Genomic DNA, 27926 nt, shown 5'->3' on the forward strand with positions numbered 1-27926 from the left:
AGATGAATATATATAGAGTAAAAAGAATAGATGTACAATCAGAAAAGGAAGTTGTGATGAAAACGAGTAGAAATAGAGGATGAGGGAATGCTATAAATGGAAGAAAGAAGTGGTTATGTCATCACCGGAGAAAAAATTTTGAAAATAATGTATTTTCGTCAACGAGTGCTCCAAGTTTATTTTAAAAAATATACAAAAGATATTATAAAACGTAACACGAAAAAAAATTAACTTTTTACATTTTACGGGGCAGTTTTTTTACTCTAAAGGCACACCAAACATTTATTAAAAAAAACTAACAACGATACTCTTTTTTTTATAAAAAAGAACTAAATCGACAACTATTCTATAAAATAATACTTGTATAAAATGACTAAGATGCTTGATCAATTTTAAGGCCTTAATGTGAAATCAATTTTAGAAAATTTATGCGTATGTACAAAATTCAATTCCAAAAATTAGGAGGAATTCGTATCCAGTACTACATCTAATTTTTCCTGTATTTGATCAAAACGCTCAACGAACTGTGCCAGAAGTTGAGGAGCTTTCAGTGGATCCATGTCTTGTTTATTCAAACTATTTGAGCTGAAACCAAAAAAAATCCACGTCACAAATTTATCATTAGATCGATAATACTCCCAAGACACTCTCGCTGCGTAATCTTATGTCATCCGACTGTCAATTCTCTCACTTCTACAGTCTCCTATATTTTTTTCAAAATATTCCAAATCATCACAAACTATTCCTACTAATCCTTCAGGATTATCCCCAAAATGCTCAAATAAACATTCTTAAACGGGATTTTTTTTCTCTCCAATGTCAATTTTAAATAAAGAGAACAAAATTATAATTGGCTCACCCTATAAAAATTTTACTTCGCTTTTCCTTGGACGGTGGTGTCGTTCCAGACCACGGTACAGATCTCTCCAATAATTCTTCATTTCTATTCAATTCTCTAACTTCTTCCAATCTATTCGATTCATCCTACAATCCATAAGAAAAATGACACATTTTGGTATATTAGAACTACTACATATTTCAATATATTAGTGCTAGTTGCATACATTAGAAACACTGCATATTTCATTTATTAGAGCTACCAATGCATTTTTTGGTACATTAGTAGTACTGTGACTCTATATATAGTGCATCAATCCCGTAGTTGTATATTTGGGTACATTAGAACTATTTTGTTTTAAAATATCATAAATGATAGAACAAAAGTTTGATACTGTAGAAATTGATAAGCAGACACGTTAATATGTATGTGGTGTCATAGTATATATTATGGTACATTAGAACTACTACATATCAATACATTAGAGATACAGCCATTGCGGTACATTAGAACTACAGTGATTCTATATTATAGTGTATTGGTCCTACTGTGGTTACCTTAGCCTCTTCTTGAATAACAAATGGATTCAAATTTCTCGTTGTATTCGTATTGGTAGGAACGTTGAAGAAGAATTGATTCGAAACAGGTTGTCCCACTTGAAATTGAGCCGGTTGAGTGTTAATCTCGGTTCTTTTACGCGGTTTGTAATGACGAGCATTAATTTTTTCTGCTATCCTAACGCCGCTATGCCATCTTCGAACTAAATACTTCATACGAATTACTGACACAACTACGAATACTGCTGCCCTAAAAATATAATCAATCTGATGTGTTTGAAAAATTTCAATCGTTTTTAATTGGATGTATCTTACCTAAAACGGTGTGTCCGGTTAGAATTCAACCTGAACTTGTTTCGTTGAGTCGCCGGATCAGGTAGAGTTTCTATGGGATTGTTATGGGTAAGTATGCATTGCATTAGATACCTTTTTTGGAAGATCAACGCTTTTTTTGTACTTTCCAATTTTAAAGTTTTGGCAAACAGATAATCTGCCTGGAAACAAAAATCAAAAATATCAGTTTAATTTAGTTTTTAACGATTAACTTGTTGTCATTACCAATTATAACTGGGACGAGAATACTGCAAAAATAACTATATTCGGTTTGACACACAAAAAAAAAAACGGAGATTCGATAGAGAGGCTTCTATATATCAAATTATGTTTGATTACCTCTTCTAGAATGATGTAAACGCAAAATGTTCACAGTTAGGCTAGTATTAAGTAAATTTTTAACAATCCTTCATCTACTTGCACTGAACCATAAGGTATAGCAAATATTCCTTTCAAATATGCAAATGACACTTGAGGAAGTTGACACAGGAGAAAAAAACTGATGTTTCAACATAGTTTGGTACGTTAGAACTACTGTAATGAGTGGTTACGTAAAACAGTAGAAAAAACTAATGCTGTAGCATATTTTGGTTCATTAGGACTACTCTGATTACGTATTAAATCAAACAGGTGATAAAACTACTACTGTAGTAAGTTTTGGTATATTAGAACTACTGTAATTACGTATTATGTCGAAAAAAAAAGAAAAACTGATGCTTTAACATAGTTTGGTATATTAGAACTACTGTGATTCTGTATTATTTCGAACAGGAGAAAAATGTTTCAACAAAGTTTGGTACATTAAAACTACTGCGATTACATACTATGTCGAACAGGAAAAAAACTAATAATCTAGCATAGTTTGCTATATTAGAACTACCGTAATTAAGTATTATGTCAAACAAGAGAGAAAACTAATGCTTTTACATAGTTTGGTACGTACTATGATTACATATTATGTCGAATAGGAGAAACTAATGCTTTAGCGTAGTTTGGTATATTAGAACTACTGTGATTAAGTTTTATATCAAATAAAAGGAAAAAATAATGGTGTGGGGTGCGTATTTTGGGTACATTAGAACTATTTTCTTCGAGTGGATATATGAAGGCCTCTTAGAGAAAAGTTATCTTAAGGTTTATCATGTCACCTTTCAAATGAAACGAATGACACATTATAATAGATTAGTATTACTGCACATTTTGATACATTAGAGCTACAGTAATTGCATCTTTTTGGTACATTAGGACTACTGTGGTAACGTATTACATCAAACAGGAGAAGAAACTACTGCTGTAGCATATTTTGGTACATTAGAACTATTGTATTTGTGTATTATGGTAGATTATTTTTACTGTAGTTGCGTGTTTTGGTACGTTAGAACTATTTTAATTGATTAGAGATATTGATAATGCCTTTTTTTGACAGCTCATTTTCCAGTTAATGAACTATAGTATCTGTGCTGACTTCAAGGTGGTTAGATATGTGCTTTTAGAGGATTCTTGGTAGCTTTCCCACCGAATTTCTACTCGCCAGTTTCTGCCACACCTAATCTTCTTTATCTTGAAGATATGTTATGTTTCCCCCTTTGTTTCTAAATTAGTCAGTAGGTTTATGGATGTCTCATAATATGACCAAAAAATTTCCTTCCTAGCACATTGTCATCCTTATTTTTTCTATAAGCAATCCGATATCCAGATCCAACATTCATTTTCATGTCGAGCTATAATTTTAAGATCCTATAAGGACTTACCCTTGCTATTAAATCATTGGTAGGAAGCTGTGAGTTATTATTTTTGCTTGTACATTTCAATATTTCCAATTCGTTCTCTATTTGTTTCTTTTCATTAGAAATTCTTGTTATTAAATCCATCAGTTTTCTATTATCAAGTAGAGCGGCGTTGAGTTCCTTGATTTTGTGCAATAGTTCATCAGGTATTGTGCCCGAAAGAGGTGGAGGGCGATAATCGAATGGATTTTGTGATTTCAATCTCTGCAGTAGCTCCAATTTTTGTTTTATCAAATCCGCTTTTTCTTGAGATAATTCATCCTGAAAAATGAGATTTTTATCTGATAAACAAAAATTTATAATTAGATATTACCACTACTCTTTCCATTTCGAGACTCTTCTTCATCAAACTTTCCTTAAATTCCTTTTCCCTCTTTTGTAAAAATTGAACTTTATCTTCCAAATTTTTCTTTCTTTGTACTTCTAATGTTAATAAATCTTTGGTGCCACTGCAAGTATTCTCTAATTCGATAACCGTTTGTTTCATTGTAGCTAAATCGTTGGTTAGTTTATTTTTCTCCCCTTGGAGAGTTTCGTATTCCATTCGGAGTTTATTAAGTGCTACAGTTTCAACAGTTGGAAGTTTTTTATATTCGGTAGATTCAGATTTCGAAGCTGAGCTAATGTTCTTTCTCTAAAACAGAATATTACAAATTGAAAATTAAATTATGGATCTAATTACCTTTAAAGAATCTATTTCCTTTTCCAATTCAGAGTTTTCGTTCTCCTTTTCTGCAACAATTTTTTTCAAAGTTTCCACGTTATCCAGCACCACGTCCAATTGAATTCTCAGCTTTTGTATACACAGAGCGTCCTCTGTTCTTGTCTGTAATAAAGCGGCTCTTTCTTTTTCTAATTCGTTCTGTAGTTCTGTAATTTTGGCTTGGAGTTTATGAACGTGCTGAAGAAGTTGCTTTTTATTTGTCTTTTCCTGAAATAATTTTTTAAATTAGTTTAATTTTACAATTTTAATTTTACACCAAGGTAAAACCGTTCTTCAAAAATGAGACATGCCTCAGGATGAATCACAGATGAAACAGCTAGGCAAGAAAAATAAAGTTAACCTGCAGTGGGGACACACAGCTAAAGTAGAAGCAGACAAATTCTTCATAGGACCTGCACCCTTTTGTGGAATTAGCTACGGAACAATATAAAAAGCATTGGCAACCTACAAGGGCTGAGACAGGTAGACTCTACTGAATGTATCAGCCTAACCTACGAATACTAATAGGAGTCCTATTGGGGCCCTCTCGCCTCAATGGACACCCGAAGATGGTATGAAATAGAAGACGAAGATCTCTAGCTGCTAAAGCCATTCCACATTCTAAACTTTCTAAGAGGAGTTCGAATAACAGATTATATGAATGAATTTAAGGAAAATTGTATAGAAATAACCCCTTTTCTCAATAATTTGATCTAAAGCTCATAGAAACTAGTTTACGTTAGGGGTACTACAAGGATCTAATAAATTGCTTCAAATTTAAATTCGTAATAGTTCAAATTTAGTGATTTGTCAATGTTGGTGATATTTAAAAAGGATGTTATCACATAGAGAATCAAAACTAACTTTAATATACATTTTTATATAAAAAAAAATCTCATAGAAAAAGTGGGAGTGGAAATATAATGTACCTTAGATAGAGATTTTCTGCAGGCTTCAACGTCGTGAATTTCCGAAATGGAGTTGAGGCTTTGATCACTAACGGCTGTCATAATGTTAGAATCAATTTTTATCGAATTGTCTAATTCTCGTTTGAGTTGATCGGCGATTTCGTCTACTGAAGAAGTCATGTCGTTGTTTTTGCATTGCAAGAGTTGTATTTTCAAATTGTGGATTTCTTGTACCAATTCAGCGGTTTTTCGTTGTTCTTCTCGTAGTTTGTTACCCATATCTACGATATTTCCGGGTTCCTAGCGATAAAATCGATGTATTTTAACTCAAAAAGTGAGTGAAATAGATAAAGAATATAATTTTTATCATTCAGATACTTATACAAATTTTTATTTAAAAAAAATAGATTTCAATGTAAATGAATCTATTTACAACGTACTCAGTTAAAGGTTAATTAATTACTCTCAATAATACCTGATTATTTCATAATCTATAAATAGATTTTAAGATAACCTCCAAAATTCCATTATAAAATTCTTGTTTGGGGCCCATTTAAGTTTCAGTTACCATAAGGTTAGCACACAGTATGTCTCATAATTTTCAAAAATTTTGTTTTTCCAAATTTTTATTAGTGAAAAATATAAATTTAACATTTTATAGAGAATAAACAACATAACCTTGCATATCGAAGTGTCATTTCATGTTTTAGTACATTAAATCTACTGCCATTCCTTATTTTAGTGCATTGGAACTAATATTTTTAGTTGGCCATACTTTATAGTGAACCCTACTACTGCACTAATATTTTTTATATTTTTATTATTATTATATTTATAATTTTTGGCGTTTTTTTTTTCACTAAAAACTGCCCCCACTCAAATTGAAAGTTATACCAACTACTGATAAAGATAAATTTAACAATATGCAGGTATCGAATTCATATCTATTTCAGAAAACATGAAAATTAATAGTCCAAGACAAATTTTCTTGATAAATTTTGTGTGGTGATATTTTATTTTTGATACATTAGAACTACTGTCATTAATAATTCAAAATTAGTAACTATGGAGAATTTCATTTTTTTATTTGAACTACTATAATTATATAATAGAATTTTTTAAAACTTTTGGTGTTATTTTCAGGAAAAACTGCCACCACTCAAATTGAAAGTTATACCAATTACAGAGAGATAAATTTAACGGTATGCTGTGTTGCCAAATTCAAGTATTGTCCATTTACAATTGAAAGTTAATTTTTTATTAATAAAGTCTAAATCAAACTCCACACTCTGGAGAATTAGTTGAATGTTTTTCAGCCTGGTACATTAGAACTACTACCTTTATAAAGTTAATAGTTTTACTAAGCCACCAATTGGTGTTATACTAACCATCAAATTACTTTAAGGCTATGCTACGTTGTCAAGTTTAATTATACTTGATAAATAATTGAAAATAAAATTTACAAAGTTTTTTTTATAAAGTATACATAAGCTATCACTAAATATAAATTTAAAACTACAGAAAACCAAACATAATTGAAAAAAATGTTTACCTCACTAAAATTTACATAAACTGACACTAAATATGAATTAACCACTGTAGAAAAGAAAATTAGTGTTATTTTGTTGTGGTACATTTGAACTACTACCATTATATAATTGAAATTTTTGAATGAATCCAAGAAAATAAAAAAAATGTACCTTAATTTTACTTTTTATCGTAACCAGATTGAGGTGTAACTGATGACTATCTTCGGCCATCTGGTTGATAATTTTCTCCTTTTCGTTAAGCAATTCCAACAGATGCGTTTTTTCTTTGATCAATTCATTGATTTTGTCTTCTTTTTGTTGTAAATCTTGTTTCAATTTAGAGCAATCCCCATTTTTCAACACCTCTATATCAGATTCTAATATAGCTATATCTCTTTGGTACCTAAAAGCAAAATATACTTAATCGAAAGGCATTATAGAATATATTTTCAACTACAGGGTGGAACAACAATACAGATTATCTACTAAAGTATGAAACTTGCATTCACCTTTCCGCATCTTCCTTTAAAACATCAATGGTGCTTTCCTTATCCATCAGAGAAGATTTTTGTTGCTCTTGATCTTCATAAAGCGATTGCAACGACGACTTTTGAGAAGATACCGTATCTTCCAAATCCCTAATTATTTTTTTCCTCTTATTCAATTTTTCTTTCGCCGTATTCAATTCCGTAGTCAACGATTCAATTTGTAAATTCTTATTTTCCAATTCCTTATTCAATTTCCTTATTTCGTTCGAATAATCTTCCAGATTATTTTTCAAAATGTTGTTAGTAGATTGGGATTCCCCCAAATCCATCGTTATTTGATCTATTTCGTTCAGTAAACGTTCAGTTTCTTCACTCTTTTCACACAATTCTTTCATTAATTTTTCAGTTTCACACCTGTGAGAACAAAAACAAGTTTTTTTGAAAATTACTAACATTATTTTGAACATTTATAACAAGTAATGTACAAAAATTAAACTAGGGGAGGAAAATAATTTACAGAAACAAAATAGGGGAGGAAAATTGATAAAAACTAACCCTAGCATTAGATTGTCTCGAATTTCGTAAAAAATAGAGAAGAATTTGAATTTAGAGGTTCATAAAACTCCAAGGAATGTTAACTGATATACAGGGTGATTCAATGAAAAACTTACTTGTATTTGCTACTTAATTGTTGCTTCAAATCGTTTATTTCACTGTTTTTTATTTTAATAGCTTCGTCAACGTTAAGGAAATTTTCGTGTTTCAACTTTGTCAATTCTTTTTCCAAAATATTTTTTTCTCTGGTTAAATTTTTACACATTTCATCTTTTCTTTTAGAATCTTGTTCTAATACGTTTAATTCCTTTTCTTTTTCTTCGAGTTCTAATTTTTTTTGAGCTAATTGTATGCCCAAGTCTTTTTCTCTATCTTTGAGTTCTTTTTGTTCCTTTTCGAAGGTTTCTGATGCTGCCGCTAGAGTTTTTTCGGTTTCCTCGAGTGACGTTTGTAATTTTTCTATTTTAGTTTCTAAATTGTTGAGTAGTTTCAATTTGTCTTCGTATTCTTTGATTGCAGTATCTTTGGTTTCCAGAGAAGTTTTCAAATCTTTTATTTCTTTTTTTAAATTTTCTATTTCGGTGTCTTCAAAATGGACTCTCCTATGAGATATTTCGGTAGAATTTCTTGCTTGTACTGAAGTTGCTGTATTAGGTCCAATTATAGATGATATTTCAGCATCCATTAAAGTTTCATCAGATTTTCTTCGTTTTAAAAATAAATTAGTCGTCATCAAGGACTCGCTGTTGTTTTTACTTTCCATTTTTCTCACTTGATCGCCATGACTCAAATCAATTATACTGATAAGTTCTTCCAAATTAGTTCCGTTGTTTTTGATTTCGGCTAAAGTTTTTAAATCTTTTTTATCCAAATTCAACGAAGTGTATGCTTCTAATAATTTTTCCGTATCATCTAATTTCAGTCTTAATCTCTCCATGTCGTTATTTTTATCTGAAATTATGTTTTCCACTAAATTAGGCACCATCTGGGAGTCGTTTTGGATTTTCTTTTTCATTTGAGCATTATCAGAACGAAGTTTATCGATTTCTTTTTGCATTTCCACTATCAAATCATCGTCTTTGGTACAACTGACTTCATTTTCCAAATTCCTCACTCTATCTTGGGTTTCCTTCAATAATACAACCTGGTTGTTGATATATTTTTCTTTTTGTTGCAATTTTTCCCTTAAAGAAGTTATTTCGTTTTGCATATCGTAGATTTTCAATTCCAAAGAAGTGTTGGTCTGTTTTTCGATATTATCAGCTCTGATTCTTTGTTCATCCAATCTAATCTGGAAATCTGATATGAGAACTAATTGCTCCTGAATTTGTTTTTTCAAATATTCCCTTTCGCTTGCAGTTTCCTACAAAAAATAACGTTTACTCGATTGTAATATGCTTAAAACAATATATTCCCACCTCTAATTCTTGTTTTAATCCAAAAACTTGCATTTCTAAGTCTCTAATTCGTTTCATGGCCGCATCTTCGGCTCTAGAATGCCTAATCAATTTTTCCCTTAATCTAGCAAGTTGTTGTAGGGGTACTTCACAATCTTCCATTTTCTTTGGGCTTTTCGGTAACACCTAAAAAAGGAAACGATGAAAAATGAATTATTTCTCTTAATTTTATCACTTACTATTTCTCTAGCAGACAAATCTTCCGAAGGTGAACTGCAATTGGTACTCGCCGTAGAATGGAGCGTCTCTAATTCTTTGGTTTTTTTATCAACTTGAATTTCAATTTCGTAAAGCTAAAAATAAGTCAAATACTCACAAAACTAATATATAATAATAACTAATCCTTTATCAAACAGTAATATCATCTCCCCATCTCTCTATACCTCTATTTTCATCCCTCACTACCCCTAACCGTTTTTCTATATACTTATACACATTTCTTCATCCCTCTACGTTCACCTACACCACTTTACTTTTTATTCCCTTTATATCTCTTTCCGTCCACCTTTACTCCTTCATGTCCTTTAATATGCATCTATACATCTCTCTACTCATTTAAATGTCTCTATACATTTCTCCATTCCTTTTACATCTTTTTCCATCCTTCTCCATCACTCATTGTCTTTCTATATATGTCTCCATTCTTCTAAACGCCTCTACACCTTTCTCCATTCCCTTAACATCTCTTTTCATCCTTCTACATTCCTTATTGTCCCTCCATATGCCTCTATACATCACCCCATTCTTTTACATCTTTTTCCACCTTTCTCCATTCCTCATTGTCTTTCTATATATCCCTCCATTCTTTTCAACGCCTCTACACCTTTCTCCATTCCCTTAACATCTCTTTTCATCCATCTACATTCCTTATTGTCCCTCGATATGCCTCTATACATCTCCCCATTCCTTTTACATCTTTTTCCACCTTTATTCCTCATTGTCTTTCTATATATCTCTCCATTCTTTTAAACGCCTCTACACCTTTCTCCATTCCCTTAACATCTCTTTTCATCATTCTACCCTTCTCATTGTCCTTCTAGATCCTTCAACACCTCTCCCCATATTTTTTACATCTTTTTCCATCCTTCTCCATTCCTCATTGTCTTTCTTTATATCCCTCCATTCTTTTCAACGCCTCTACACCTTTCTCCATTCCCTTAACATCTCTTTTCATCCTTCTACATTCCTTATTGTCCCTCCATATGCCTCTATACATCTCCCCATTCCTTTTACATCTTTTTCCACCTTTCTCTATTCCTCATTGTCTTTCTATATATCCCTCCATTCTTTTCAACGCCTCTACACCTTTCTCCATTCCCTTAACATCTCTTTTCATCCATCTACATTCCTTATTGTCCCTCGATATGCCTCTATACATCTCCCCATTCCTTTTACATCTTTTTCCACCTTTCTCTATTCCTCATTGTCTTTCTATATATCTCTCCATTCTTTTAAACGCCTCTACACCTTTCTCCATTCCCTTAACATCTCTTTTCATCATTCTACCCTTCTCATTGTCCTTCTAGATCCTTCAACACCTCTCCCCATATTTTTTACATCTTTTTCCATCCTTCTCCATTCCTCATTGTCTTTCTTTATATCCCTCCATTCTTTTCAACGCCTCTACACCTTTCTCCATTCCCTTAACATCTCTTTTCATCCTTCTACATTCCTTATTGTCCCTCCATATGCCTCTATACATCTCCCCATTCCTTTTACATCTTTTTCCACCTTTCTCTATTCCTCATTGTCTTTCTATATATCTCTCCATTCTTTTAAACGCCTCTACACCTTTCTCCATTCCCTTAACATCTCTTTTCATCATTCTACCCTTCTCATTGTCCTTCTAGATCCTTCAACACCTCTTCTCATATTTTTTACATCTTTTTCCATCCTTCTCCATTCCTCATTGTCTTTCTATATATCCCTCCATTCTTTTCAACGCCTCTACACCTTTCTCCATTCCCTTAACATCTCTTTTCATCCTTCTACATTCCTTATTGTCCCTCCATATGCCTCTATACATCTCCCCATTCCTTTTACATCTTTTTCCACCTTTCTCTATTCCTCATTGTCTTTCTATATATCCCTCCATTCTTTTCAACGCCTCTACACCTTTCTCCATTCCCTTAACATCTCTTTTCATCATTCTACCCTTCTCATTGTCCTTCTAGATCCTTCAACACCCCTCCCCATATTTTTTACATCTTTTTCCATCCTTCTCCATTCCTCATTGTCTTTTTATATATCTCTCCATTCTTTTAAACGCCTCTACACCTTTCTCCATTCCCTTAACATCTCTTATCAACATTCTACACTTCTCATTGTCCTTCTAGATCCTTAAACACCTCTCTCCATTCCTTTTACATCCTTTTCCTTCCTTCTTTGTTCTTCTATGTTATGCTACATGTCTCCCTATTCTACTCCAGTCCTCTATTATATTCCCTTAAGTCTCTCTCCATCTGTCTTCTTCTTTCTCCATTCCTCTATGTGCCTCTACCTCTTTATTCAACAATCTAGGAAATTTAAAATAAATAACGGGATTGATGCGGGGGTTGTCCTAAGCCATGTGGTAGTTCTGATGAAACTTTCTTGAATGTCGAATTATTTTCTGTAATTGGACCTAATTCAGCCATACAAAGAAGAAATTCCCCATTTCAAAGACACCGAATTAGAAAATTTACAAATAAGTAATAAAAGATTTGAAAACTTCCTTCGAAACCAAAGATACTGCAAACAAAGGAAGAGTGAAAATTGAAAAATTACAAAAGTAACTGGAAGAAAAAAAATTTCATTTCTGCAACATCGGAATCCTTCGAAAAGGAACAAAAAGGAGTTAAGTATAGAAAAGAAGACTCAAGCTTACAATTTAGATAAGTAAAAATTGGAAGTTGAAGAAAAAAATCTTATATATTCACCTGGGTACGAATCTGTTTAGCTGTACCCTCGTTACCACCGAGTTCAGTCTGCAATCTCAATATTTGTAACTCATTTTCCAATTTCTCTATGTGCCTGTATAATTCCTCGATACCCGAAGCATCTTTTAAATCTCCTCTTTGTTCGCTACCTTCCAAGGCTTCTTGTTGAGCTACAACAAATTTCAAATAACCTTCATTGACATCAACTGCCTTCGTAAATTGATTTATCAAAATGAAATTATAAATTCAAAAATACTTGCCGATGATATTTTGAAGTTTGTTAATGGCCCGCAAATAATCTTCGATTTCCGCGGATTTCGATTCGGTTTGCAATTCCAAATCCCGGATAATGTCGCGTAGAACTTTTATTTTTTCTACGGCTTCGTTACGTTCCGTTTCTACATCTTTGATTCTCATCGAAGAGGCCTCTAGTTCGGAGGACTTTTCTTGTAATTGTTGTTCTAGTAGTTCAATCTGGAAATAATACAAAAAAATCATCAATTATTTTAAATTTTGTTACTAAATTTACTTTGAAGTTTGAATAACGAAAGTTTTTGATGTTATGTGTCAAAAAATGAGAAATACCGTGGTGTACAAAAAAATGGGCCATACCATCTATTACAAATCATATTTCCCCCTAGGGATGGAGATGTTGGGGGAGGGGGGAATAATAATTGGGGTTTTTGATCAAAATGATTTATTAGAAACCCCTTTATGTCACTTTTAACTAATAGAATTAATTTCTGATAGCTTTTAAAAAAATTATACTATAGTCACACTATACACAATCACATTATGATTACACATATTAATAATTCTAAATTAGACTAAAAAAAACTAGATTTAGTTACTTTTTGTTTGAAATTTTTGTGAAAATCGTTAAAATTCACACATAAAATGCTAATCCATCATAGACAACTGCCAGAAAACACTCTAACATGGAAAATGTATAAATAACTTCTAGATAAATATAAATACTCGCTTCCCTCTTAAAATTTGAAATTCTATTTATAAACGTAGACTGGACGTGTTAGTAGAGGCGTTTGGGTCGCAAAAAAACAGCTCTAAATGTTCCTTATTAATATATCGAAATTAATATTACATTAAAACAATTTGAGGAAAGAAAAAAAAATTATTATACAATTAACAAGGATAACTTTCAGAAAAGTCTGGATAAACTCGCCTCTGGTAGTTCAAATGTACCTCCCATAAACACAACTAGTTTTCCTATTCAAATAGTGACAACAAGAGATAAACTCGCCTCTGGTAGTTCAAATGTACTTCCCACAAACACAACCAGTTTTTTTTAAATAGTAACAACAAGAGATATATTCGCCTCTGGTATTCCAAATGTACCTCCCATAAACACAACTATTTTTTCTATTCAAATAGATAAACTCGCCTCTGGTAGTTCAAGTATACCTCCCACAAAAACAACCAGTTTTTTTTAAATAGTAACAACAAGAGATATATTCGCCTCTGGTAGTTCAAATGTACCACGAATATTTAATACTAGCAACGTGACAATAAAAACTGTCTGATTATGGCATTGTTTAGTGGAAGACATACGAGGTGTGTGATAAAAGTAATTTTTCCTATATCAAAGCATTTATTTATTTCAAAAATTTAACAGAGTGGCACTGTGAAGGTTTCCAACTGATCTTTTAGATGTTCCAATTTCTTCTCAAAAAGATGAAAATACACGTTTCTTATATCGTTTTTATTATTTTGAACGCGATTTTAGTAAAAATGTTCAGTATTTAGCTCAATATTTGAGGAAAGATGCAAATTCTTATTATCAAAATTAGGTCTAATCTCACAAAAAGCTGAAGCTTCCAACGTTTTCAAGCTGTTTCAATTTTTTTTAAATCGCCAGTTCAAACACAAACCGTAGACACAATGTTGACAGTCTCTTTACTTTTATCACACCCCACGTAAAACATATTATTAATAAATTGAATCGAGCTTTCAAATTTACAAAATTTTGAGGATATTTCATATTTTCAAGCTTATTATTGTTGATTTTTTCTATTTCTACAGTATTATGGGTGACTATTAGTGATGAGGGAAGCTATGTAAAAAAAATTAGTAGAATTACCTGTACAAAGGCACGACTATTGTCTCTACATCTACAGTAAGCGCCATTAACCTGCAAAGCATCCAAAAAAAAATACCGTGCGGTGAAAAAAATTCTTTACGGTGCAAGTGAGTGGAAAGCTTAAAAAAATTACATAAAATATGAGATTGTGTATAATTTACATGGAATAATGTTTTATAAACAAATTTGATCTACAAAAAATGCGCAATGGCACTAATTTCGGGAATACCAAAAAAGAAATGGAAAAAATTAAATCCCGATAGCATGCAGCGAGAGCTAAGCACTAATGGGAGGGTTGGAATTTTAATTACGGTCTAATAACGCACTTTTTCCACTCCAACTAATAATAAATCGTTGATTATCCACTTATTCCAATTTGATAGAATAACTATAGTCATTGGATGTCTAATCAGGGCTGTATTGATTTCAAAATTTAACAAAATCACTGGTGAAGTTTTAGGAGAACATAATCATCTTTTCTTTCAGCCCTTAATCCTTAATCTTCTTTATTCTAACCTGTTTTTATAAAATAATCCTTCTAGAATCGAACATAGTTGATTTTCCATTTTTTTTTATACAGCTTTTTGTATTAATTTTCTCTCAAATTGTGTTTAAAACTGATTTTCAGGACTAACAAGTACCTGCTACAGTCCTAAAAGGAAATAATCTTTGTTTCTATTATCTCTACAATCCCAATCTTCTTCTTTTTAACCAATTTTTTTATGAAAATCAACTCCCTATCGAAGACAGATTGTTTTCCAGTTCTTCATAGCTTTCCATAGTAATTTTACCCCACACTGTATTCAAAACAGATTTTCAGGACTTACTAGTAGCTGGTAAAGTTCTAAAAACACATCTTCTTCGTTTCTATCACCTCCACAAACTCAATCTTCTTCTTTCTAACTAGTATTTCAATGAAAATCGACTTTCGATTGAAAGAAAATCGTTTTCCAAGTCTTTTGGTAGTAATTTTATCTCACACTGTAATCAAAACAGATTTTCAGGACTTACTAGTAGCTGGTAAAGTTCTAAAAACACATCTTCTTCGTTTCTATCGCCTCCACAACCTCAATCTTCTTCTTTCTAACTAGTATTTCAATGAAAATCGACTTTCAATTGAATGAAAATCGTTTTCCAAGTCTTTTGGTAGTAATTTTATCTCACACTGTATTCAAAACAGATTTTCAGGACTTACTAGTAGCTGGTAAAGTTCTAAAAACACATCTTCTTCGTTTCTATCGCCTCCACAACCTCAATCTTCTTCTTTCTAACTAGTATTTCAATGAAAATCGACTTTCGATTGAAAGAAAATCGTTTTCCAAGTCTTTTGGTAGTCATTTTATCTCACACTGTAATCAAAACAGATTTTCAGGACTTACTAGTAGCTGGTAAAGTTCTAAAAACACATCTTCTTCGTTTCTATCGCCTCCACAACCTCAATCTTCTTCTTTCTAACTAGTATTTCAATGAAAATCGACTTTCAATTGAAAGAAAATCGTTTCCCAAGTCTTTTGGTAGTAATTTTATCTCACACTGTATTCAAAACAGATTTTCAGGACTTACTAGTAGCTGGTAAAGTTCTAAAAACACATCTTCTTCGTTTCTATCGTCTCCACAACCTCAATCTTCTTCTTTCTAACTAGTATTTCAATGAAAATCGACTTTCAATTGAATGAAAATCGTTTTCCAAGTCTTTTGGTAGTCATTTTATCCCACGCTGTATTCAAAACAGATTTTCAGGACTTACTAGTAGCTGGTAAAGTACTAAAAACACATCTTCTTCATTTCTATCGCCTCCACAAACTCAATCTTCTTCTTTCTAACTAGTATTTCAATGAAAATCGACTTTCGATTGAAAGAAAATCGTTTTCCAAGTCTTTTGGTAGTAATTTTATCTCACACTGTATTCAAAACAGATTTTCAGGACTTACTAGTAGCTGGTAAAGTTCTAAAAACACATCTTCTTCGTTTCTATCGCCTCCACAAACTCAATATTCTTCTTTCTAACTAGTATTTCAATGAAAATCGACTTTCGATTGAAAGAAAATCGTTTTCCAAGTCTTTTGGTAGTAATTTTATCTCACACTGTATTCAAAACAGATTTTCAGGACTTACTAGTAGCTGGTAAAGTTCTAAAAACACATCTTCTTCGTTTCTATCACCTCCACAAACTCAATCTTCTTCTTTCTAACTAGTATTTCAATGAAAATCGACTTTCGATTGAAATAAAATCGTTTTCCAAGTCTTTTGGTAGTAATTTTATCACACACTGTATTCAAAACAGATTTTCAGGACTTACTAGTAGCTGGTAAAGTTCTAAAAACACATCTTCTTCGTTTCTATCGCCTCCACAAACTCAATCTTCTTCTTTCTAACTAGTATTTCAATGAAAATCGACTTTCGATTGAAAGAAAATCGTTTTCCAAGTCTTTTGGTAGTAATTTTATCTCACACTGTAATCAAAACAGATTTTCAGGACTTACTAGTAGCTGGTAAAGTTCTAAAAACACATCTTCTTCATTTCTATCGCCTCCACAACTTCAATCTTCATCTTTCTAACTAATATTTCAATGAAAATCGACTTTCAATTGAAAGAAAATCGTTTTCCAAGTCTTTTGGTAGTCATTTTATCCCACGCTGTATTCAAAACAGATTGGCAGGACTTACTACTAGCTGGTAAACTCTATAACCCCAATCTTCTTCTTTTTCATCGGTTATTAACATAAATTAATAAAACACAGATTGTCTCCCAATTTTTCACAGCTTTCCAATCTAATTTTAAATCAAATTGTATTCAAAATTTTCCTCACAATTTCAAGAAAAAAAAAATTAAAACTGATGATAAGCATTATTCGAAAACCATGCTTCCTGTATTTACCTCGGAAGCTACCATCACCGAATTAATTTTCTCCTTATCCCTTTCTCTGAGTTGATTATAGAGAGCGTCGATTTTCTTCTGGGCCTCGTCCCTTTCTAGCTCCCTTTCCGCGGCTTGTTCTTCTAAAAATTTCTGAGTCGTCCTATATTTTTTATCGGCGGCGTTTATCTGAAAATAAAATTGATATAGAAGACATTCATTATTCGGAAAGTAAAAAATTTTCACCTGCTGGATGAGATCGCATCTATCCCTTTTCGATTCCTCTTTGATCTTCTCCACAACTTGACACAATTCCTCGATCAGATGTAACAGATTGGGATCAGCACCTGTTCGCGTCTGAGCTAACACGTTCCTGGCTTTCTCTTGCAATTCCGCCAACATACTCACAGTATCACCTAAAATGAATCATCTATAATACGTGAATGTTGTTTTAGAACAAACCCCGTATCAAGTATTAACTAAATTTTTATAGTACATACCAGGGTTATTAATTATTCAAGTTTTTACTGTATATATAGATGCTGATACTTTTATAATGAACCCTGTATAATATATTTTGTAAATTTTTAGAATACATACTGTAGTGACTTTACAAATAATAATTTTTATGGAATTATAGAAAAGTTGATCTTCGTTCAAAAGACCTACTACTTTATTTTACTAGTTTTAATCCCTTTTCTACTTCTTTCTATTTCTTGCCTTCGCTTCGCTTCCATTGACAATTTCAAACTTTCTACAAAGCACCATTTTTGGTATTTTCTTTCTACAAACGTTTCCTACTTTATATATAGCGCCAATTTTGGTATATTTTCTTTCTGCAAACGTCTCCTACTCTCTATAAGCCTCCGTTTTAGTATTTTTTTTCTGCAAACGTCTCGATTTTTCTATAAGGTACTATTATTGGTATTTTCTTTGTGCAAACGTCTCTTACTTTCTACAAGGTACTGTTTTTGGTATATTTTCTTTCTGCACACGTTTCCTAGTTTCTACTAGACACTACTTTTGCTATATTTTCTTTCTGCAAACGTCTCGTATTTTTATAAGGATCTTTTTTGGTATTTTCTTTCTGCAAACGAGTCCTACTTTCTATAAGGCACCATTTTTGGTATTTTTTTCCTGCAAACGTTTCCTGTTTTTAATAAGGTACCATTTTTGGTATTTTCTTTCTACAAACGTCTCCCATATTCTATAAGGCATTATTTTTGATGTTTTCTTCCTGAAAACGTCTCCTACTTTCTATAAGGTACCGTTTTTGGTACATTTTCTTTTTGCAAACGTCTCCTACTTTCTACAAGGCACCGTTTTTGATATGTTTTCTTTTTGCAAACGTCTTTTACTTTCTATAAGGCACCGTTTTTGATATATTTTTTTTCTGCAAACGTCTTCTATTTTTTACGAGGCACCATTTTTGGTTTTTTCTTTATGCAAACCTCTCCTACTTTCTATAAGACACCAGTAGTTTTATATTCTTGTCTTCGATCCTTGTAATGACTATATTGTCTATTTTCTCAAACATTTCTATCCCTAATTTCCCCATTTGACCTAATACCCATGTTTTAGGAGCACTGGTTGCTTAGTATCGTTCAATTTGCTTTTCTTGAGACGTTTATTGATTCATCATCACCATATTTCTTATCCTTCACTATTCTAATAGGGATTTTATGCTTCATGTTCCTTAGATACTTTCGAAGTTGTATCGTTTCACTTTCTACCATTTTTTAAATGTCCCATTTCTCATTGTACCTATCCAATTACCATATTTTTACTATATTAGTTCAAATAACGAATATAGAGTTAATCCAAACTTTACAGCTTCTTTTTCCCATTTTCTTTTCAACTTTTGTAACCCCTCTAACACTAAACGAAGTGTCCAAGACCTTGTCACCACGAGTTCAGTGGATATTTCTATACTTTTTCCCTTTTGTCAATTCCAATGTCGTTTTCACAGATCATTATGAGTTTTTCTATGTTATCCAGAGTTTGGTACATTATCCTGAGTGATTTAAGTCCTTAAAAAGTGTATTTTATGATATTTTACATTCAAACACATCGTATTAGTCACATGTATCCATTATTTTTTCAATTTTAGGTATTTTTTTTCAACTTTTCAAGAAAAACCCACCTTTCATGTTTCACAACAAACTTCGAAAACTAACCAAGATTTTGAAATTAAAACATTTAAAAGGATAATGAGTAATTAGCGTTGTTTAATAACGATAAATAAACAATTTAATGAATAAATAATAATGTGAAATTCAATACGAAAATAAATATTTTGTTTGGAGATAAAAAAACTGGACATTCTAAATAGACAGGACCGGCTTTTAATTGATCGATAAATTGTTATTTTAAAATAAAAATAAATAAATTTTTAAACACATAGTATTAGTTTGGTACATTTGAACTACTACCATAGTATAGTTAAAAATTTTGGAATTTCCACCAATATGCCATTTTCTCAAGTTCAACTCTATTTCAGAGAAATATAAGATGTTCCTCACCTAAACTGCGCATTGGAAAACCGGCTTCTCCATATCCCTCAGACACAATTTCCTTACGGCCGTTTTCTAACAATTGTGCAATTTTATTTTTAGCGTTAATCAAATCCACTTCGAGCATATTTTCTTTAGCAACGACAGTTTCTATTTCCGCTTCTAATCTTTCACGTTCCTTCTCCAAAGTTTCAACATATTTCTAAAAATTATTAATTTGAACATATGTAACCAATTGGCTATCAAAATTTAACATGAGACCTGTTAAAGTAAAGGTTACAAAATGGCAGTAAAAATAAGGTTAACTTCTTTATATAAGAATATGTCAGTATATATGAGTAAAAGCTACAAAGATGGCGCTTAATGTAGGGTTGAATTTCATACTTTGATAAAAAGAGTGGTCTGAGTAAAGGTTACAACGCAGGACTAAGTGGAGAGACTTCTATAAGTAATGGCTACAAAATAATCCAACAGGACTAAATTCTATGCATATCAGAGAAGACTTCTACGAGTAAAAGCTACATAATTTAGCAAAACTCCAATAAAGAATTTTGTCTGAGTAAAAGCTACCATGTATATACAATAAATTCCATGCCTGGGTGGAGAAATTTCTATAGATAATGGCTACAATATGGTAAATAGAAAAGGCTACAATGTAGGACTTTATTTTATGCGTTTCTGACAGGACTTCTAAGAGTGAAAGCTACAAAATATCGCAAATAGTAAAGGCTACAATGTAGGAAAAAATTCCATACCTGAATGGAGATATTTCTACAAATAATGGCTACAAAGTGGTAGATGGTAATGACTACAAAGTGGTAGATGGTAAGGGCTACAATGTAGGACTAAATTTTGTAGCTATCTGGAAAGATTTCTACGAGTAAAGGCTACAAAGTTGCGGTAATTTTACACCTGAACAAAGAAAAGATCAAATATACCTGATTCTCTTCCAGCTCCGATTTAAATTCCTCTTTCAACTGTGTTTCGGATATCAATTTTCTGGTTAGAGCTGCAATTTGCTCATCCAAATCAACACCTCTATCTTCAATGTTTTCGTTCACCGGTTGTTTGGATATATGGCTGGTTAAAGCCAGTATAGCATTAGCTTCGTGTTTCAACTTCTCCAAGCAAACACTCAATTCGTTTTTCAACCCTGCAACGAAATTAATAGAAAAAAAAATTCAATATTGTTGCAAGACACTTACCAATGGAAATATCTTTGGAATCACCTTCTTCAGTCGAACTGTTTTCGATTATATTTATCAAATCGGTGAAATTAGGAGTCAGATGAACCCTGGTAACGTTCAAAGTGCTATCACTAGTTTTGGAAGAGCTAGTCGGACTCGATTGGGTAAAATTGAGCTCATCTTCGATTTGAGATAAATTTTTATCGAAACCCTGTTTCAACAGCTCATCTACCAAAGTGTTGTTCAGCTCATCTTCACATTGAGTGAAATATTTTAATAATTCTCCAAGGAGATTCCTCAATGAGGATACTTGACGTTTCAAATTATCCCTTAAAAAAAATTATTAGTACAATGAATATGATAAATTATATCGTTTACCTCTCTTTCGAAAGTAGTTCAAATACACCTTTATCTATACTTTCTCCTTCTTTAGAACTACGTCTTCTAGTACTTTCCAGAATAACTTTCAAATTTTCCTGTCGCAATTTTTCGATTTCTAAGTGATGTCGACGTTTCAAATCTTCTATTTCAATTTCGTACTTTTCCTTGAATCTATTTCGTAATTTGAGCAATTCCGTTGGCCATTCTTCATCATCGATTTCGCTCGCAGCAAGACGCTACAAGAAATAATCAAATAAAAGAAGAAATAGAAACGTACATGGAAAACTAGTACCTGAATTTGGGTTTCTAGAGCTGATATTATATCTATCTTGGCTAACGTGACTTGTTCCTGTAGCCTCCTTTCGTAGCTCTGGATCACATCTTTTATTTCAAATTCTCCAGAACTGCCCTGTTAATCACAAAACGTAACATTTTAGATAATCAAACTGTGTTATGAACATGGGACATTTGACCTACTTCTTAATAATTCATACTTCAACGAAAAAAAAGTTTTTATTATAACAATTACCAATTTTAAACTAATCGTTTTTATATATACTTTGAATGGGACATTTGAACTACTTTTTGATAATTCAATATCTCTTAACTGAATTCATACTTTAAAGAGAAGAAAACATTTTTATTATGACAATTACCAATTTTAAACTAATCGTTTTGTATATACTTCGAATGGGACATTTGAACTAATTTTTAATAATGAAATATCTCTTAACTAAACTCATATTTTAAAGAAAAATTACCACTTCCTGTACAGCTGAACTGACACTGATATTGTTCTTTTCAGTATATTCTAGTTGCCTCAAGTTTTCTACACCTTCATCGTAATTTTCTGTTATCTTCCCTTCACATTGTGCCTACAGAAATTTTTTATTTAATCTCATGATAAATAGAGTTGAAAATAAATTTTCTCAATAATATCAGGAATAAAAAATATCGTAGTTTGAATATAATATACAGTGTGAGGCAAGCAAATTTCTATACACCATAAAACTGATTGATAGTTACAAATGACCTACCGATGATGAAAGTACAAAATAATTGAGCACAGTTTTGTGTATGTTTAGAGACATATCTATAGACTAGTGCTGCTATCTGTATCTTCATTTGAAGTTCGAAATTTGTAAATGAGGGATGAAAATGGTTTTAGGTACTTTTGAATCTAGGTCTCTAGGAACCTAATCTGGTAATTATATCATTCATTAAACAGTAATTGATAGGAAGTTCATAAATAATTATGTAGAGATTGAATACTTTCGACATAAAAAAATCCAAAAATGGAATAGATATGGAAATATAGGAGAATTTTTATGCTTTTGAGATTATTTTTTGGATGAGTAGAAGAATCTTATTGAACAGAGTCATTTTTTGGGTTCCTGGACACATTAAATCAATTCTAGTAATTATAAGGTGGATAAAACAGCAACTAAAGTCAAAAATTTATAAATAAAAATGCTGGGATCAAATTTTTTTAACAGAAGGCTCCAAAAATGAGGTAGGCATAGAAATTAAAGAAAATTTTCAAATTTTCTTTGATTATTTTTTAAATAAATTGAAAAATGTTATCAAATAGAGTCATGTTATGTAATTTTTGAATATTTTTAACATGATTTTCCAAATATTTAGAAAAATCTTATTGAAAAAGGTCTTATTTGAATTCTAAGCAAACAAAAAGTTTTTTAAACCAAATCAAATGAGTTTATGGTAGATAAAACAGCAATTGGTGTCCAAAATTTGTAAATCGAAACGCTGGGATCAAATCTTGACTGAAAAAATTGAAAAACCTTATCAAACAGTGATTTTTTCAATTCCAGACAATCAAAAAGTGACTTTAAACCAAAACAAGTGATCATAGAACGGTCAAAAATGAGACAGACATAGAAATTTGAGTAAATTTGCAAATTTTCCATAAAAAATCCTAATGAAATATAATCTTTTTAATTCCGGGCAAACAAATAGTCACTTTAAACTAAATCACGTGATCATAAGGTAGATAAAAAGGCAATTAATGTACAAAATTTGTAAATAAAAACACTGGGATCAAAAATTTTCGACAGAACGTTACAAAATTGAGGCAAGCTTGGAAATTAAGGCAAATTAAAAAAAAAATCTAATTGAATAAGAGTCTAATGTTCCTCCGGGTTCCTTTAATGACCGTAAAAGTTTTTAAACAATATGTACCAATGGTTATTTAAAAAATATATTCCACTCACATCAATATCATCCAATTTATTTACATTATCTGCATTTGTATCACTTTCCCTTCGGAATCTGTAACATTTGAGCAAACAAGGCAAATTCGACCTTCCGATTTCAGCCCGCAAGTTTGCAAAATCGTCATCAGTCATGGCATCCAAATCGCATTTATTAATCTACAAGAAAAAACACATAAAATGACATTAGATTATTCATGAATAAATCGAAAACAAGATACAACCATTTATATCCAGCCCTAAAATGAATACCGAAGGGCTGGATATACCCTTCGGTATTTATTTTACCACTCACCTTATTGATGATGCTGCTCAATTCGTTTTGTAAATTGATGACGTCCTTTTTACTGATATTTGATTGGAAATCGTGATGCACGTCACCTTCGGGACCAGGAGCATGAGATAAAGGTAGATCTGAATTTAATTCATCATCGGAACAACTTGAACTTGACATTTTCTTACTTTGTTGGCTGAATATTTCTTCTGAGTAACTGTTCGAAATAATCCGAAGTGTTAGTTATCATAACAACAATTTGATTTACTAAATAAGTCTTCTAATTAATTATTTGGGGTGGAAAAATATATAGGGAGAACCATTCTATTGAAATAATTAGAATTGTTGCTGTAAAGGTACCAATAAACCCCATGGCATCATGAAAATATGGTTTTTAATGCTTTGCTAATTAACTAATTAACTTTTTTCTAACTATTTAAGGTGAAAAATAGGTCATTAGTTAATTAAAATACTAACTAATACATATTTAGTTGAAATCATTAGAATTCTTGCTGAGAAAGTCCGAAAAATTACTTTGTTTACTAACTACGCCTTTTTTACTAACTATTTAAGTCGAAGCCCAATCCATTAGTTAGTTAAAAGTAGTAACTAATAACTATCTATATATCTATAGATAAAATTATTGTTATTTTTTATTAAATATGTATTTTCACTAACTATTCAAGAATTAGCCATCAATTAATTAAAATAAATAACTAACAGCTATCCTATAGAATTAGATAGAATTCTTTCTGAGAAGATCCCATGGCAACATAAATATAACTGAAATTTGTTTTTTGCTGCTTTATTTATTAACTGCGTCTCTATATTAAATATTTAAGGTGAAAAAATAAACCATTAATTAATCAAAATTAATAACTAATGAAAATAATTAGAATTATAGTTGAAAAATTGGGCAACAACCCCTATTTACCCATATAAACAACCTGAATTTTAATTTTTAAGCTTTCCACTTTTAATCCATGACACTAAACTTCGCATATAATTAAAACAGTTCAACATGGAACTATTTTTTTTTTTTATTATTTGGATATTTGTTTATCTTCCTTTCGACACAGTTTTGGAAGTATAGGAAGCCACCAAGCGTTTATCACATTTCCGTTTATCATTTGATGATTCAGAGATGAACACATTTTAAAAAATCCTGGTTTGACACGATTTGTCTAAGGAAACGTGCTAGTTGTACAGCCCTGACATTATAAATAATATGCCCCTCCAGATACAACTCTTCCCCTCTAACATGGTGGTAACTTTCCATGATATGTGTGCAACCTTTGCATATATACAGAGCCATGTTGGGCAAATATAAAAATATTTTTGTATCACTTGGATTAACCCCGTATTAGTGAAAATAAAACCAAGCATTTATCATTTATGTAGACTGCAGCCATTCTAAAATTATAATTGATGACTTCCTTGGGTTTTAGTATCAGACATGCAGTTTTGTAACCATTTTTATCCATATCCGTCGTGGAAATATTGAAGAGTTGACAGGTTTTTTCATCAATCCATCTTTGAGCACCTACGCTGTGTCTAAACGAAATCTATTTCGATTTCTAATTTTTTTTTACATATGGCATAGTATTTCGTCTTAAATTCAATTCTACTACTGATATGAGCCTGGTATAACTCATTTTTGCTAGGTAACTCGAGATTTATTTGTAGTTCTATTGAACTATTACTTTTCGAACATTCCAGATCGTTTTAAGGAGATGTAAAATCACTAGCACTTTCTTAATTTCACGTTCACTATCACTATCTGAAGCACTAGCATGATTAGATTCATTTTAATACTAACTTTTTCTCCATATCAGCACATTTTCTCTCGAAATATGTCCTCAATTCCTCCATTTCTTGAGAATGTTTTAATTCAAGTTCATTTTTCAAGTCCATCATTTGTGAAGTACCATTCTGAAATTCTGCCAACAGTAATCTTAATCGAGATATCTCACATTCTAATTCTTCCTTTTCCTTTGCTACTTCGTCCTGAAAATACAAACAGAATAATTTAATAGTCACTATTAAGCGAAATGAAAATCTCACTTTAAACTGTTTTATTTCTTGTTCATGAATTTTCATTGTTTTTGAAACGGTTTCTTCCAAAATTTCGTTAAATTTGAAATTCAAATGTTCCAAGTTCTTTTGTTGTATACTATCGAGGTTTGCTTGTAGCACTAGATACTCCTGTTCAAAATATTTGTTGACACTATCAGGTAACGTACCTTCAATCTGAAATACAAAAAAAAACAATTTGAGACCATTTAAATTACATGATATGCTTTTTTAACCCCAAGTTTCAATATTTTTCATGATTCTTCCCCATTTCCCATGGTGGATTTCTACTTTTGTCCATTCGATTCTCCCTACTTTATCTATTCAAAAATTCATTTACTTCAGAATAATTGGAGGGAAATTTTTAAAGGTTTAATGTAAGTTAAAAAAATCAAGACATTGGTAGGCCCCACAGTATTAGGAATAGAAGGCTTTAAACTTGTTAAATTATTACAAAAAATAGGAGGCTTTAAACTTGTTACATTATTACAAGAAACATATGCACATTCAAAAATTCCTTTCCAATTGATGAGTTTGTATCTTCTTGTTCAGTTAGTTACAAATTCATTAGCCTTTTGTTCTTTTTCAAATTTTTCACTATTTTACATTTTGAGTTGAGGAAAAATAATTTTTTAAAGAAAATCGAGCTTTCAACATTTCCACCTACCTTGAAATTATGAAAATTCACTTTATTTTTGAATAATTTTCAAGTTTTAAACGTTATCCTATGTATATTAAAACTTTTTAACTTACCTCACTAATTTCGAGCTTCCCCTTTTCTTTTACCGCCGATTTTTCTAAATTTTCAATAACAAGACATGCCTTTGCCAATTTCTCATGTAAATCCGTTATTTCATTCTTGGAATCGTCAATTTGTATTAACAGAGCCGTTCTTTCTTTCAAAGATTGACTCAACGATTTAGTCAACTGTTCTATCAAATCGTTTTTATACGCTACTTCGCTATTGAATTCTAGCAGCTGAAAATTGGAAATTACACAATTTTCTATCGGAAACAATGAAAATTTTACCTTTCCTTGCCATTCTTCTTGTAACTGCTTATATTCCGTTGTAGATAAAGTACTCATGGTATTAGTATTACTTGTCTCTTTCATTGAGTCTATTTCTAAAGTATTATCTTTTATCATAATGATTTCTTCCATATCTTTAAGTTCTTTATTCAATTCAACGTCATTAGATACCAGATCGAGTCCAAAATTTGTTACATCAAGATTTTTTTCGTCTAAACTATGTCTAACATTATTAAAACTTTTATCATCAAAACTTGAATTATTAAGACTGAGTCTATTGGTAAGACTTTTGTCGTTCAAGTCCAAGTTTTGAAACATGTTAAAACTTTCGTCTTTAGAGCTCGCAGTAGCGTCTAATTCGGATTTAGTTTGGAGAATGTCTTCTAAAACATTTCTCACATACTCATCCTCGATTTTTTCCAAAAAATGCAAACTTATGACACTCGTTTCACTTTGAAGACTTGTATCTAAGACACTAGATTGTTTGTCTTTTGATATGTCTTCTTTAAAAATTTCATTCACGTAAATATCTTGATAGGGCTGATAATAAAAATAAATAAAACGTAATAATACGAGCATAATTTATTTAAAAAAATTACTTATTTAATAAATCGTTTACTTACGTTTGGAACTACTATTTCTTGAAACGAACGATCGTTTTCGAGACTATCACTATTTGGAGATAAAATATGTTCGGAAATTTCTTCAGATTTAGAATTTCGGTCTTCACCCATAGGAAGACTTAAAGACAATGAAACAGAATCAGTTTCTGATTTAGTATTCTTCGGGGGAGGTATCTAAAGAAAAAATATATATTTATAGTACGTTAATATATCTTTGTTGATCTAAATTTATACTTACTTCAAGCGGCGTTTCGTTACTTGTATCCTCCATTATTACTAAATAAAAATCACGATGTAATTATACGGTTAATTTATATATAAAATTTTTTGCAATACTATTAACACATTTTAAATCATACGATAACTTAATACAAACAGTATAAATTAAAATCAAAATATTGTTGATTTATTTATGCGCATGACGGTAACAGAATTATGGTTTCTATTTATGTTGGTGACACTGCGTTGTTAGAAGTAGTTTGTTTCAATAAACAAATTTAAATAAATTGATTAAAAATTCAATTAAATAGTTATATATCTATATTATTATATATCTATATTTCAATTTATTGAGAAAAATAATTCCA

At 31.3% G+C, this 27926-nt stretch overlaps 1 protein-coding gene across 2 annotated transcripts; it reads right to left on the reverse strand.

The window, feature by feature from the left end:
• Nucleotides 1-158: 158 nt before the first annotated feature.
• LOC130449432 (cytadherence high molecular weight protein 2) lies at nt 159-27768 on the reverse strand. 2 transcript variants are annotated; one of them, XM_056787240.1, is made up of 32 exons: nt 27578-27768; nt 27340-27513; nt 26717-27256; nt 26441-26665; nt 25679-25864; nt 25434-25621; nt 23636-23831; nt 23341-23499; nt 21871-21984; nt 21402-21518; nt 21107-21345; nt 20747-21057; nt 20480-20694; nt 19551-19743; nt 17275-17444; nt 17050-17217; nt 14172-14222; nt 12334-12547; nt 12074-12243; nt 9335-9448; nt 9117-9281; nt 7815-9061; nt 7165-7557; nt 6827-7058; nt 5148-5426; nt 4198-4446; nt 3829-4149; nt 3480-3776; nt 1711-1889; nt 1396-1645; nt 860-984; nt 159-585 (listed from the first exon to the last, which is right to left on the reverse strand). In XM_056787240.1, the coding sequence occupies exons 1-32, from the start codon at nt 27608-27610 to the stop codon at nt 459-461; spliced, it is 7641 nt and encodes a 2546-aa protein (XP_056643218.1). In that variant the 5' UTR covers nt 27611-27768; the 3' UTR covers nt 159-458. The 2 variants fall into 2 exon arrangements, with proteins under 2 accessions (XP_056643218.1, XP_056643219.1); XM_056787241.1 differs by lacking the exon at nt 14172-14222 and having other exon boundaries at nt 27578-27706.
• Nucleotides 27769-27926: the final 158 nt, after the last annotated feature.

Source organism: Diorhabda sublineata, chromosome 10 (assembly GCF_026230105.1).
Source record: "Diorhabda sublineata isolate icDioSubl1.1 chromosome 10, icDioSubl1.1, whole genome shotgun sequence".
Classification (NCBI taxonomy): domain Eukaryota; kingdom Metazoa; phylum Arthropoda; class Insecta; order Coleoptera; family Chrysomelidae; genus Diorhabda; species Diorhabda sublineata.

Excerpts from the sequence above, each read along its gene's own strand:
- LOC130449432 (XM_056787240.1), bottom strand. The coding sequence starts at position 27,610 with ATGGAGGATACAAGTAACGAAACGCCGCTTGAA. Across the intron at positions 23,832-25,433 it reads TGTGCTGATATGGAGAAAAA|TTACTCAGAAGAAATATTCA; the intron begins GTTAGTATTAAA and ends TATTTCGAACAG. Across the intron at positions 1,890-3,479 it reads CCAATGATTTAATAGCAAGG|GCAGATTATCTGTTTGCCAA; the intron begins GTAAGTCCTTAT and ends TTTTGTTTCCAG.